Consider the following 14,200-nt stretch of genomic DNA (forward strand, 5'->3'; position numbering starts at 1 on the left):
AAAGAAAGACTGAAAACAGAAGGAAAGAAAGAAAGAGAGAAAGAGAGAAAGAAAGAAAGAAAGAAAGAAAGAAAGAAAGAAAGAAAGAAAGAAAGAAAGAAAGAAAGAAAGAAAGAAAGAAAGAAAGAAAGAAGGAAGTGTGATGGGTGTTTCTTCCGTTACAGACCCGAAGGAGCATGATCAGTAAAGAGAGGGGTGCGGACAGCCCTCTCGTGCCACCGTTCCCAGTGACCGCAGCCCTCCACTTCTCTCCCGGCACAGGGTGAGCTCATACCTCTCAAGGGGTGCTTGTTCTCTCCCGGAAAAGCAAGCGCCAAGCCTCACACACCTCCCTGCCTGATAAGCTGGAAGGGTGTGTGCCAGCTGCCCGGGATTGGCTGGCAGCCGCGCGGAGGGAGTTTCGTGCCCTCCGTTAAAGCTGCATGAATCCGTCCTGGCCGCTGCCTCCCGCACAGCCGCGCCCTCCACAGCCTGCGAGCACACCTCACTGCTGCTGACGGGAACCGGCGAAGCGCTATACTCCTCCTTTGACAGCGGCGGATCCAGAGGAGCTGTGACTCTCAGACACACAACGCCAGGATGGACGTGAGTGCGGGTGTTGAGAAGGTAGGTGTCTGCTCCGCCCTTCATGCCCTCAACCTTCTGGCCGCAGCCCTAGCGGGGGGCTCGTGTCTGCCCTCACAACACGTGAACATGTGGAGTTGGAAAAAGTACCTGTTTAGCATTGCGTCAAGTAATGTTAAGATGCATTACCTGCGCGTAGCCGTCACGTGACCCTCATTTTAGCAGCAAGAGGACCTTTCGAGATGATAGTTAAGAGTGGCCAGGCACTTCCCACGTCAGACGACGCCCATTACCACTTGGGCACGTTCAGTGCTGTGCTGTGGAAAGGGCTGGAAGCTGTACAGGTGCGAGCTGGCAGCCATGACACCCGAGAAGGTGTTTTAAAAGCTGCCCAGGTGCCCAGGCAGATGCTAGCATGCTTTTACGTAAATTCAATTCGTTTTTTAAAACAACTCATATCTATAATTATATCCAAGGACACTGAAATTAATCGATTTTGCGGTCACTGCGTCTTCCACATAATTGTGCATTTTCTGCAAATGCCACATAATACATCATCTGTTGCATAATGTGCAGATTTTACCCCCCCCCCCCCCCAAAAGTGTTTCTAACTCAAACAGATAAAAAGTTACAAAAAACGTGGTAGCGCGTGTTGACGTGCAATGGATAACCCATCGCAAAGGTTGACTGGCCGCCTATCTGTTGTCCAATTATGTATTAGGGGTGTTAAATCTGTACCAATGCCGCGAAAGCGTTGTCCAGACATTCTTAACAAATGTAAAAATATCAGAATAATGAAGTACTGCGAAAAATAAATGTGCCACATTAAGCTGCATTATTTTCCTTTTCTTGCTGCCTAATTTAGTCCACCTTGCCGCATAATTTGGTCCTCCCCTGCTGCATCATTCCAGTGGCCCTGGTTGTATCCCTTAAATTAGTGTATCGAGCTATTTTAAAATATATTGTGTTGAATTTCAATATATTTATCATTATTATTATTATAATTATTATTTTCATAGTGCAAATCATACACCAAAATTAGCTGTAAGTACTCAAATAGTTAATGCTGTTATGAGGGATCTGCCCAGTCCATTGACAATGGAAGAATGAAAAGCAGAGGCAACCTCGTTGGAATTAAAAGTTTGGTTCACCGACCTATACATCCTGCTGGGAGGCAGAGGCTGGAACAGAAAGTAAACACTACTAGGTAAGCTCTGCTCACATTTTGTAGTTTTTTTAGGTGTGGCCACACACAGGATTATTATATATGACCTCATGCAATTAATTCTCCAAAACAGCCAATAGGAAGAAGTAAAGATAAAGAGTGGACTTTTGATGAGGCAGCTCTCTGCAGACATCGGTTTTCAGGGGTTTTTCATGGTTTTCCAATGCTTGGATGGGGAGTCCACCAAAGTTTTTATGCCTACATTGTCCAATTTATGTCCCCTTTAGATTTTGTGATTGGGCACAAGTCGTCCTTTTATTAAAGTGCAGATGCAGTGTGCCAGTTTAGCTTGTAATTAAATCCAGCATGCAAGCGTTGATGTGTTCACTTTGCTGACCTGATGACATTTTAATTACTGATTTATTGCATTTTTTGTTTAGGAAGTGCTTCGGCTTGGTTGCCTTAGCCTGTCATAAAGGGGCATTGTTATTGCTGATCCTCCCTTGCATGTTCATTTGTTATTCCCTACTGTCATAATAACATATTGTTTGATTTAGAGCTTTTTTTTGCTCACAAAGTAAAGGTAAAGAGGTGTTCACAGAGAGACTTCTTAAGGGTCCAACAAAATTACTAGCCCCAAAATTATCTATTGTGTAATTGATTGCTGTGTGTGTCTTCTAACGTCATCACATACAACAGCGCCCATCCTCTGACTTCTTTTCATAGCACTCTTTATTGAGGGTACAGCGTAACTCTGCTAAGAAAGCCTCTTCGGCAAAGTACCTACCTACCTTGTATATTGCTGCAGACTAATATTTTGCTTCAAAATGGGATTTTTGTTTTAGGACATTTGCATGCATCAGGTAAAGTCACCAAGCTTTTACCCCATACTCCCCCTAAAGAAATACCAAACTTATTGGTTTTAGCAATGCATGTTATTCCTTGCCTTGTCCATAGCCACTAAACAGCAGAAGGTAGGCTGTTGAGGGACTGAAATGAAATAAAGTGGCAACCATGTGATATCCTTGGGGACAAAAATGTGTATGATGGCATTTCCGCTACTCCGAGCATTATAGTGCTTTGATGCCTGAAGGTGTCACTACTTGCACAGCTCTATGTATTACAGTACAGACAATTACAAAGTACCTTTTTATACAGTTACTTGTGCACTGTAATAAAGCATGTTCATGAGCATCCCAGGGAAGGGATTCCAAGCTTGTGAGCTGAGAGGAGAGACACAGTGACACAATACTGGAGACTGAAGGACATTTTGGAGAGGTCTCATTCACTGTTGAATGAGAAAGGAGCAGAGCGTAGAGTAATAATACTCAAAGCCTTCCCAGTAATAGTGAATCATGACATATTTAACAATGTGGGCTATTTGTATTTATAAGCAGGGCTTGCCAGCCCATTGTCCTATGTGATGGGAAAATAGGGATGTGAGCTTTTATTTCTCACCTGCAAGTTTTTGAAAAGTTTCTGATGTCTCACCTGTTTCTAAGTTTTCCAAGCTACCCACCATTCCTCTGCCTTTGCATTTTTTTTCTCTGCATAGAGCAAAAATGTTCATGTGACAGAGACCATCTTACCCAAACAACAGTTCCATGCTGGAAAACGTAGGCAGAATTTTTTGTAAGTGGATATTTCTGAGGAAATACTGCTTTCTGCAAAGTATGTTTCTGCAGAGCCATTTTTTTTAGAGTTAAACGAGAGAAAATACAAAATAATGATCACAAAAGTAATTTTTTTCACATGGATTTCCGAAGCTAAATTTTTTTGCAAACTAATCTTGCCCAAGATTGACAAAAAACCCTTTGCAGTTTACATACCCCTTTCTAAAACAATGACTGTTTGGTCCACTAGCCCTGAAAGAGGTGTAAGGACAAAAAGAAGGCGAAGGGATGCTATCCTTATCTGTTTTAAATCAATTACAGTCCGTAAATTTCACAATTTAAAATTTTAGATCGATTCTAAGGAACATTCCACTTTTGAAACTTAATTTTTACAGATTTACTGATTGATCACAATTGGTAAAAGCATTTGTAAATCATTTTGAACCAATTGGGGTGAGGCCCGGGGAGCCTAAAGATGCTGTAGGATGTATGGTGTTTAAAGGGATTGATGCTGCTGACTGCCTTGATTGGCTTATATTGGACTGTATTGTATTGAAGCTTTTATGTAGCGCCTAAAGGCCCTATGAGAGGCGCTGTGGCGCTTGCCTACATGGACAGTAGTATATTGCCTACTACAAAGTGCTGCATGTTGTGCCTGGCCCTGTACAAAATACCTGCATCTACCCACTTCTGAAGTCTTAGAACATCAAAATGTATCACCGGAAGCACTTCTTTTAGCTAAAAATCAAAAATAGACCAGAGGTACAAACCTAACATTGCCTTTCTGGCTTCAGTAACACTAAAGTTCTGTGCTGTTGACTGAATATACAGTCCGACTGGTGTTTAACGAGGGATGTGTGTAAAGCTGCAGACACAGAGGCCTGCCCTTGGGAAGGCGAACACTGACGCTTGTTTGTGCAATTCACACAAATGGGTCTTTTTTAGCAGGAGAGGAAAGTTGTTAATCACATGAGAAAAGGTCTACTTAGACTGGGCACATCACTGTGTTCCTCTGGGACTTTTGAAAAAAAAACTTGCCCTGTAACATTTTATGTAGGTTTGTTTTTTTGCTGAGTACAGTTCAGGCGTCATCAGACATGATTGAACGAGATAAGCACAGACGTTTCCCCCAAAAATCAGTCTTCTGCAGGAGCTGAAATAAAGCAGCCTAGTGTTCAAGCAGCGGGATGTAGGGCTTTGCAACAGAATCCGGCATTCTGCGAGGCCCCGCCCACTGCTCCGCAGCCAGCTTCCCCGGCCACCTTGTTTGCTGTCACTCTTGGCTGGGGTCTGTTCAGACTCAAGGTACCTGCTGTCCAGGCCTCTTGAACTCTGCAATTACACCCTTGAGGAGCTGGCGGGGTGCCCGGCCAGTGCAAATATTTGCAGATTACAGCCGCATAACACGGTGGGTGGATTGCACTGGTAGTTGCTTTCACAGTTCAGTGTTAGAGGCCAGCAGCACGGTGAGGTGTTGTGCGGTTGGCTGCCGGCCTTGCCAATCACCCGAGGGAGTACTGCCTTGCAAAGCTGCACTGTCCCCTGCAAAAAGAAGGGGAGTAAAAGAACATAGTGCCAATATCGGCAACACCCCCAACCCACAAACACAGCAATTCCATAATAAAGAACACGCAAGATACATTGGTTGTTGGAGAAAACATTGCTGCAGGTTTATTTTGCATACGAAATATGCCAACATGGTGGGTCAACTTACAGGCGATCCAAGGGCAGGCTGCCCCTCTGCTGCCTGCCCACCTGATGAGCCAAATTTCACCGTGGGATATCCAATCGGTGCTAATCATTTTGGGGGAATACCCCTTACACCCTGTGGACCACCAGTCCACCCATTTACTTACGCCCCTTTAGGGGGGCGGAGCGTATCCAGGCAAGCCCCCGGTTGCTCAGGTTTACAACTGCCAGAAGGACTAACGGGGCCCTGACGTTCCTCCAGAGTCCTGCCATAAGGACTTCCTGGGGCTGCAACCTCTGCGTAAAAGGATCACCGGGTGGGCGGGGGAGGTAAACATACCTGGCCCCGCCCACTCGGCGTGCCGCAAATGACTACAGGAAGTACCGGACCCTGGAAGTCCAGAAACTAGGCTGTTGGGTCTGTGCCTAATGTGGCACTAAGGTGGCCACCCTCCTATGTGGTCCCCCTGCTTGGGTCACGGGCAGCCTCAAGATTTGGGTTGGCTAACATAAATTGTGTCGGGTGTGCAAAGTTTGCTAAATCAGCCTTTGCAAAAACCAGTACAAAATTACACAAAATGGGAAAACGGTATTTAGTGATATACTGTAATGCAAAATGCAACCTCACACAAAAATGCGGAAAAATGCAAGCGCTGCGTGAAACTGCTGCGCACATTCTGGCCATTTGTACTGTTCCTGTGCTACTGCGCTAAAAGCTAAAAACAAAAGCTACGTCGTTTAATGGGATACATTTGGGAACTTCATCTAACAAGGGTAGCGCAAAATTCATAATATTATTTGAGCTTATGCAGGCGTCTGAGCCTAATATTTTGCCATGTGGCTCAATCTATTTATATGTGCACACCGTGGGCAGGGGTTTTCTCGGGACTCCTGTTTGCTATGCAGAGCCTTAAGTGGGCCGGGTTCTGCCGGTGTTGTAAAGAGCAGGTGCTGAGACGGGTCCGTAGCGGGCTGTCCATTTCTGCCCTCACCCTCAGGGTGACAAAAACCTTAACTCAGCAGCAGTACCACTCTTAACTGCCTGTGGTGTAACTTCAGAACCTCGTTCTAGTTCTTTCACAGTCTCAATATTTCAAAACTGAAGCATTTTCAATGTTATTTACAACGAAGCCATGGTTGTTGCTTATTTGTCTCGTGTAAGTAACAACCATTGGCACAGCCAATAGTCCTGTCTTGTTGTAGGTGCAATGTTACATGTTGTATTATATGGCCAGGGCACAAGTCCTAAAAAATGAAGTGGGGGGACGCTGACCTCATGACAGGAAGTGACGTCACGAAAGGTGGCTTGCACCATCAAACTCATTGCCTCCCCTCGCTCACCCCTTAGATGCGATTGCATCAGAGAAGCCAGTGCATGAGCAGCGTTCTGAATGAGCTCCGATCTCGCCCCAGAGAGGCCAAAGAGTGAATGTGTGGCTCCATTTGCTCCAGTAATCGAGCTCCTGGTAAAATAAGTGGGGGGACACCGTCCACCCGCGTGATACCCCGACTCGAGCCCTGTTAATGACAGAAGCAGCAAAATACCAGTCGGGCGGCCCACTATGCTAAGCACAGTTTTTTAGCTTGCGTGTTTTTAAGCCACACCTTTAATTACATTGGCCACGCCCCTTCGAGAGACCCCCCCCCCCGATTTTTCATCCCACTCAAAGCCCTGTTGCTATGTATATAGAATAGCGCTTAACGCTCTGTTTTAATTACTGCTCCAGTCAGTATGACGCTGGAGTGTGCAGTCTGTCGAAAGGGTGAGTCTTTGACAGCAACATGTTGGCTTGCCAATTTCGGATAAGACTCCAAAACATGTGCAGTGCCTTAATACATTTTCAGTACCCAGTTTGTAAAAAATAAAAGAACTCTAGCTTCCATGCAATCTGTAATATGGTGCAACATTCAGTTGCATCTCGCTGCAAAGCAGCATCCCCTATGCAGTTGATATAATTCAACTAACCTCTTGGACTGACATTTGTTCTGCATTTTATCTTCCCTTCCACATGTGGAGAAGTGTGGCTCAATGGTTAGAGCAATACAAATATGGGGAGCGCAGATTCTACGCTCCACTCCCTGGTGCACTGCAAGAACTGGATAAACTATCCAACATATTTTACAACGTTCCACATTTCTCCAAGTTAGTCCAATGACAGACAGTCTTTTCAAAATTTTTCCTTTTCGCCACATCCATAACAAAATGCATTTTGGAAGCTTTTCATATTTGCGTGTGCCCATCCGGACTTCTTCATAAATATGATCCAAAACGACAACAGGTAGTTCTAAGCAGCATCTCTTTATTTCAAACCCAATGCATTTCGGGCTGTAGCATCAGCCCTTCGTCGGGGGTCACTATAAAATTAATTACAGAAACAATCATCATTGCCTAGTAAATAGCGTTTTTCACAACATGTGCAAGAATCTGCATTTACACTTAAAAGAATTCCCCTTCGTGTTCAAAATCCAATGTACTAAAATCGTGACTCATCATTGTGAATTCACGCTATTTACTAGGCAATGATGATTGTTTCTGTAATTAATTTTATAGTGACCCCCGACGAAGGGCTGATGCTACAGCCCGAAATGCATTGGGTTTGAAATAAAGAGATGCTGCTTAGAACTACCTGTTGTCGTTTTGGATCATATTTATGAAGAAGTCCGGATGGGCACACGCAAATATGAAAAGCTTCCAAAATGCATTTTGTTATGGATGTGGCGAAAAGGAAAAATTTTGAAAAGACTGTCTATCATTGGACTAACTTGGAGAAATGTGGAACGTTGTAAAATGTGTTGGATAGTTTATCCAGTTCTTGCAGTGCACCAGGGAGTGGAGCGTAGAATCTGCGCTCCCCATATTTGTATTAATTACAAATGCTAGGGCTTGCATATCCCTGGGTCGCACGCGATATGCTAAATAATGTTGATTATAAGATTTATCCTAAGAAAATATGGTGTGCACACCACCCCTCTCATGATTTAAATATAATAGCCCAAATTGTTGGTTCTGCACCCGTGATATAACTTAATAAAGAGTGAAAAAACTGAATATTCTACATCTGGGAACAGGCAAAGTTCAGGGCAGCAATCACGTTAATAATTATGTTTTTAGAGTATAAACAAATAAGAATAACATATTACAGACATTACATGAAAAATCACAATGATGTTTTTCACACTAACGATGTTTTTATATTGACGACGGTTGTTTCCCTTCACAAGTAAATGCAGGCTGGGGTACGTAGTCCATAAGGAAGCACAAGTAGTTTTAGTTGACCAGGTGGTCTGTTAACGAGGGGTGGAGCATGTAGATTCATAATGGAGTTTGGAAACGTGGCCAAACACACGAGAATTTCTTGGTTGCAGGAAGCATTTGCTGAGCGATCATATGAAAAAGAGCTAGCAGGTAAAGCGTCAAGTTTAATCTTTCCGAATGCAGTTGTACGTGCGCAATGTGAAATATGGCTCAGACAGATGACATTAAAAAGTATAGCTTTTGCATGTACTGAAAGGGAGGGGCCGGTTAAGAAATGAAAAGTGTAAAGAGGATTCGAACTGCTTCGGATTCGAAGTTTAACACGAATTAAATGCTAGAATATGGTGAAAAATGGGATTCAGCAAAAAGCGTAAAAATGAATTAAACTATGCTTCATTTGGTTAGAGGGTTTTAGCACAAAACTACTGGGGACATGGTGTAATATCTGTGCATATTGGATAATGTGATGTTGTGGAGCCTGCTGGGTGAATTCACAATGATGAGTCACGATTTTAGTACATTGGATTTTGAACACGAAGGGGAATTCTTTTAAGTGTAAATGCAGATTCTTGCACATGTTGTGAAAAACGCTATTTACTAGGCAATGATGATTGTTTCTGTAATTAATTTTATAGTGACCCCCGACGAAGGGCTGATGCTACAGCCCGAAATGCATTGGGTTTGAAATAAAGAGATGCTGCTTAGAACTACCTGTTGTCGTTTTGGATCATATTTATGAAGAAGTCCGGATGGGCACACGCAAATATGAAAAGCTTCCAAAATGCATTTTGTTATGGATGTGGCGAAAAGGAAACATTTTGAAAAGACTGTCTATCATTGGACTAACTTGGAGAAATGTGGAACGTTGTAAAATGTGTTGGATAGTTTATCCAGTTCTTGCAGTGCACCAGGGAGTGGAGCGTAGAATCTGCGCTCCCCATATTTGTATTAATTACAAATGCTAGGGCTTGCATATCCCTGGGTCGCACGCGATATGCTAAATAATGTTGATTATAAGATTTATCCTAAGAAAATATGGTGTGCACACCACCCCTCTCATGATTTCAATGGTTAGAGCGGCAGACCCTGATGCAGAGGTCTAGCCCGGGAACAGGGTTCAATTCCCCGCCTCGGTGGGTCTTGGGCTCAAAATTCCACGGACCTGATAATTCTCGCCTCGGTGCCTATTCCAATCATGGAGTCCCACTATGCAACTCCGGGCAATAGCTTGCTTAATCTCCACAACGGCCCCCACAACGCTAAGGATGCCTGGCCTCCACCTTGGGGGTGCCCAGGGTTGGACACCTCACAGGGAAAGCCAGGATGGGTTCCATAGCGGTATTCGTACAAGCGCCTTGAGACCCTTGCGGGTGAGTAGTGCGCTATACAAGTATCAATTTGCATTACATTACATGCATTTCCCCTCTCTCCTCACCAAATTCTGCACAGCCTACTATAAACCACAAAACTTTGCAAACATGTGTTAGCACAGGGATCGGAATTTTGCCCTTAACTAGAAAGATGTCCATAAAAGATGTTCTCGTGTTACATAATGCTCAAGTTAAAAGAGAATTGAAAAAAAATACATAAATATATTCTAAAACTGTGTTCTATACGCCCCCTGCCCATGTGCAGAAATTGAGGCATTTCATAACCCTTGTGGTTTTGTTAGAAACTCTACCATCAGGCACAAAAATGTGGTGGAAAAGCTGCATCTAAACCACAGGAGGCATCAAGTGACAACATCTGCATAATTGTTTATTATGGCTGTGTTATTACTTATGAGATCAACCTCAAGAAAATCAGTTCATCTCTGCAACCAAAGGGGAGACTGAAAGTAACTGCACAGACAGCAGGCCCTGCCACAGACTGCACTGTGTCTGCTGTTATGGACATCTAAGAAAGAGAGGTTTTAAATATAGTGTGAGCCTATAAATAAACACACTGCTCATTCTTCTTTTAAACGTCCAGGACATCAATCATTGAATCTAACTTTTAACTCTAAGTATGCCACTTATGCAAGCAAGATGTCTGTGTGAGCCATGGTGCCAGGTGATTTAGGGGAGACCAGACAAAAGAAAAGCATCACCCAACTGTCTATGTTGAATGTAGGCCTGGGTGGTGAACTCCGCTCCGTTCGCAAAGTTTGCAGAGTTCGCCACACTCTGGGGAGCATGCAGAGTTCCCAAAAACTCAGCTCCGTTAAGCAAAGCATAGTTTTTTCCTCACTCGCGCTCACCAACATAACGTTAGCGAGTGAAGGAAATCCAATGATAGGCTAGCTCCCAGCAAGATATCTCAATGCAGGTGGTCGCAGATGGTCGCCACCACTCACATTGAAAAATCATCCCTTGTAGTTCAGGAAGCTGCCGCTCGAGTAAAACATCAACTCGAGCGGCAGAAAGAAGCAGTGCCCTCTTACGCTGTGCTTTGTGCCATTCGCACTGATTTTCCAGCGTGGGACAAACACCGGGCTGCATAAATCAGCCTGAATAGCACGATTTAGCGCACTCCGCCACTTGCAAAACTCTGTGTAGCGCGGCAGAGGTTTTTTGATCACTTTGAGGAGTTAACTCAACAAACTCCGCCCAAGCCTAGTTGAACGGCCATAGACCATAAGGAAACTAGCACTCGTAAAGACAGCATGTCTGGCCTTGGCAAGTGTGCCTTTTTATTTTTTTAGTGTGCAAAATATGCAATATGCAAAATAATTTGTCAAATATGAAAAATCTAAACATTCAGGGGTGCCCAGAAGCCCAGGCCAACCTGCCTCGGCACTGAAGTGCATGCACTCCTTTTGAAGCAGCAATGGACATGTGATCTGGAAAAATGATGGCACTTGCAGTTCAAGTCACCCGATGGATAAAGTGGGCTGGCCCATGCTGTATACTGTGGTGAACACAAAGAGATAATGGACGGAGTGCTGAAGCTTTTCAGGCACTCACCCCCAGTCACAGATCTGCGTTGAATCCATCATCATTCTTTAGCTCACTTCGCCACCCCAGTTCAGACACAGCTATATGCAAATCAGTCTTGATCCTGTGCCTCATGGGAACAGTCAAGGAGGGCTGATCTATATGCACATGTATGTATGTTTCTGTTTTTATGGGGGATGTTTTTTGGAAATATGAACCAGTTATAGCTGTACCTAGGCCAGAACTAAAAATCAGATAGTCACATCATTGTTGTTGCCAGGAAAGACAAACACATATCTCATCAAGGCTCACTTTGCAGTAAAAGGCTTCAGTTGACCCTTTCCTGTTGACATTGAATGACAGGCTCATGTATACTCAAAAGTATTTGTCGCACAGATAATGATCAGGCCCGGACTGGCCGTTGTGGGCACCGGGCAATCCCCCGGTCGGCCGCAAGGGTGGGGGCCGGTTTTGGGCCCTGGGGGCCGTTTTTGTTGCAGAGCCGTTTTTACAGCATAGCTGCAAAATCGGCCCTGTAACAAAATCGGCTGAAAAGCGGCCCTGGCAAAGCGCTCGCCCCCCTCCCGCCTGGGGGGCGGGGGGGCCGGCCGAGCACTTTGCCAGGGCCGGTTTTGGTTCCCAGTCCGGCCCTGATAATGATAATGAGGGAGATACGTCCCCGGCCCCACTCTTTCGGTCACCCACGGGAGGCCAGTTGGCCTGCCAGCAGTTTAACAATACGACTAAAGGGGGAGCGAGCCTTCTCAGTCTTGATCCCGAAGCTGTGGAACAAGCTGCCTGGACACCTCTGGTCAGTAAAAGCCCTCCTTCCCTTCAGGAAAAAACTGAAGACCTTCATCTTCATAGAGGCCTGGACGTAACGCTGTTGCTGACCGAGGGCCAACATTCACATATTTTTTGGGGGGGTGGGGGGGGCGTCTAGGTCTACTCTCTCTCTCAGCACTTAGAGACCTGCCGGTATTAGGCGCTTTATAAATCGCAGTTAACATAACATAACATGAGGCAGCACTATAAAGTGTTTTATGCGCTACACAGAAACATTTGATTATGTTCTCTACGTACAGCTAACAAAGTTTAGCTTCAACAAGTGAGACATGGTCCCATCTTACCTATTTCATAATTCGTCTCACTCTGGTACTCTGAGCACTCTGTAGCCATGTAAAACTACCTTTAGGTTACTTCATCCTGAGCTATTTCTGATATTGATTTTTGATCGTTATGTGATTTGAGGGCCAGTGTCTGAAGCCAAGGTGAGATCAGTAGGGACCTGAATGAGGTTCCTGCCTGATCCAATCAGAAGTATGGGAATTATCCAATTATGACCAATAGGAAGCAATACTTGGCCAACGTTCTATCAACTTTGACCTATGATGCAGGGATCTTGTTCCAAAACTGTAAAAACTCCCTAGAGGTCCCAGCCTGAAGGAGGATTCTGGGCCTGCGTAGGACGGTATCATGCAAAGTGGTGAAAACAAAGTTGTCTCTTAAGTCTGCTTGCAGTAGTGCATTTGTAGATTCAGTGTCAGATTCTCCGTTACTAGTTATTACAATAGCACAAGACATTTCTAGTGTTCTCTTGAGTTATAGAAAATTCAAGATCTTGATTTCAACTTTGAAATATTGGGCTTTCTGGAGGCGATCCCTTGTTTAGTCATGTGTGGGCAGATATTCAACCAATGCAGATCTGATCTTTATACATTGCACAGAACTTCTTTCAACAAATGCCTGTTGTTTTAGAATGATACACTCTATTGGTTTAGCTTTTAGTCTATCTGCAAATGGGAAACATCGTTTACAACGCACGCGTTACGCCGCATGTCATTACAATGCATTTTTTACATTGCAAAATCCATTACAATGCATGTCATTACATCGCATAATCCATTACAACACATTCCCCAAAGTAACGCCCCAGCGGAGTTAGAATAGTAATTGCGTTTTAATGGATTATGCGTTGTAACAACATGCATTGTAACGACATGAGCTGGAATGGATTTTGCAATGTAAAAAATGCGTTGTAATGACACACGTTGTAACCCGTGCATTGTAAAGTGTCATATTCTCTGCAAACATCAGACATATCTTCATTATGGCTTCATCAACAAGAGAGTAAGGGCCAAAGGGGAAACACTCTCATGCCCCTCATAAATCCATTTACCAAACAACAAGAGAGTGTAAAAACGAGTGACAAATACAATAAACAAATAAACACATTCCGGATCAGGACGCTATTAAATCCCAGAAAAAAGCAGTTATATGCAGTAGGAAAAATAGAGGAGAGGATAGAGTGCACGTGCTCAAACGTCTAGCTAGAAGAACCCTCAGGCTCCAATAGCACATTGGTAGCCAGTTATCTTCATTGGGTCCTTTTTCATAGCTAGAGAAGGTGAAAGTGAGTTAAAAAGAGTATGGACCACTCCTCAAAATTACTTTAATAAGAGGGTGGCTCTAACTCCCTTAAAAACAGTGGGTGAAAAATATAATTAATTTTTCTGGACTGAAAGAAGGTTTATACAATGAACCCTTCAGTCCAATTCAACAAGTGAAAGAAAAAAATAAATAAAAGAATACGGTCAACATGTTTCTGCTTTAGGAGCAGTAATTCAGCTCAGCATTCTTCAGGACCTAAAACTACACTATTCAACCACTCAGTTACCAGAGCACGCTAAAGCGCTCGGACCTGAGCAGTGGACATGTGGAACCATACGACCTGCAGTTGTCGGAGCTCCTTTTAGGAAAATTCTTCCTCGAGATCATTAACCTCCTTGTTGTAGGGGAACAATCAGAATCTACAGGGATGAAATAGACACAATAACGTATCCATAATGCGGACTCTTAGAAGCATACATCCACACAGGTAGACTTTTAATACGTGCACTACTATACTAAATTCAACTCATTTATTAGTTGAAACAATTATTCCTTTAGTAAATTAACCAGAGGAGGAATGAAAAACGCTGATAAGGCTGTTTGTATT

At 43.8% G+C, this 14,200-nt stretch overlaps 1 protein-coding gene across 1 annotated transcript in view; it reads left to right on the forward strand.

Moving 5' to 3' along the window:
- Positions 1-390: 390 nt before the first annotated feature.
- LMCD1 (LIM and cysteine rich domains 1) overlaps positions 391-14,200 on the forward strand; it is a 376,850-nt gene continuing 363,040 nt past the window's right edge. Inside the window, exon 1 of the mRNA XM_078661667.1 lies at positions 391-606. Coding sequence (XP_078517793.1) covers positions 580-606 — 27 coding nt within the window. The 5' untranslated portion in view covers positions 391-579. The remainder of the gene's footprint in view (positions 607-14,200) is intronic.

The sequence above is a fragment of the Lissotriton helveticus genome, chromosome 9, assembly GCF_964261635.1.
Source record: "Lissotriton helveticus chromosome 9, aLisHel1.1, whole genome shotgun sequence".
Classification (NCBI taxonomy): Eukaryota; Metazoa; Chordata; class Amphibia; order Caudata; family Salamandridae; genus Lissotriton; species Lissotriton helveticus.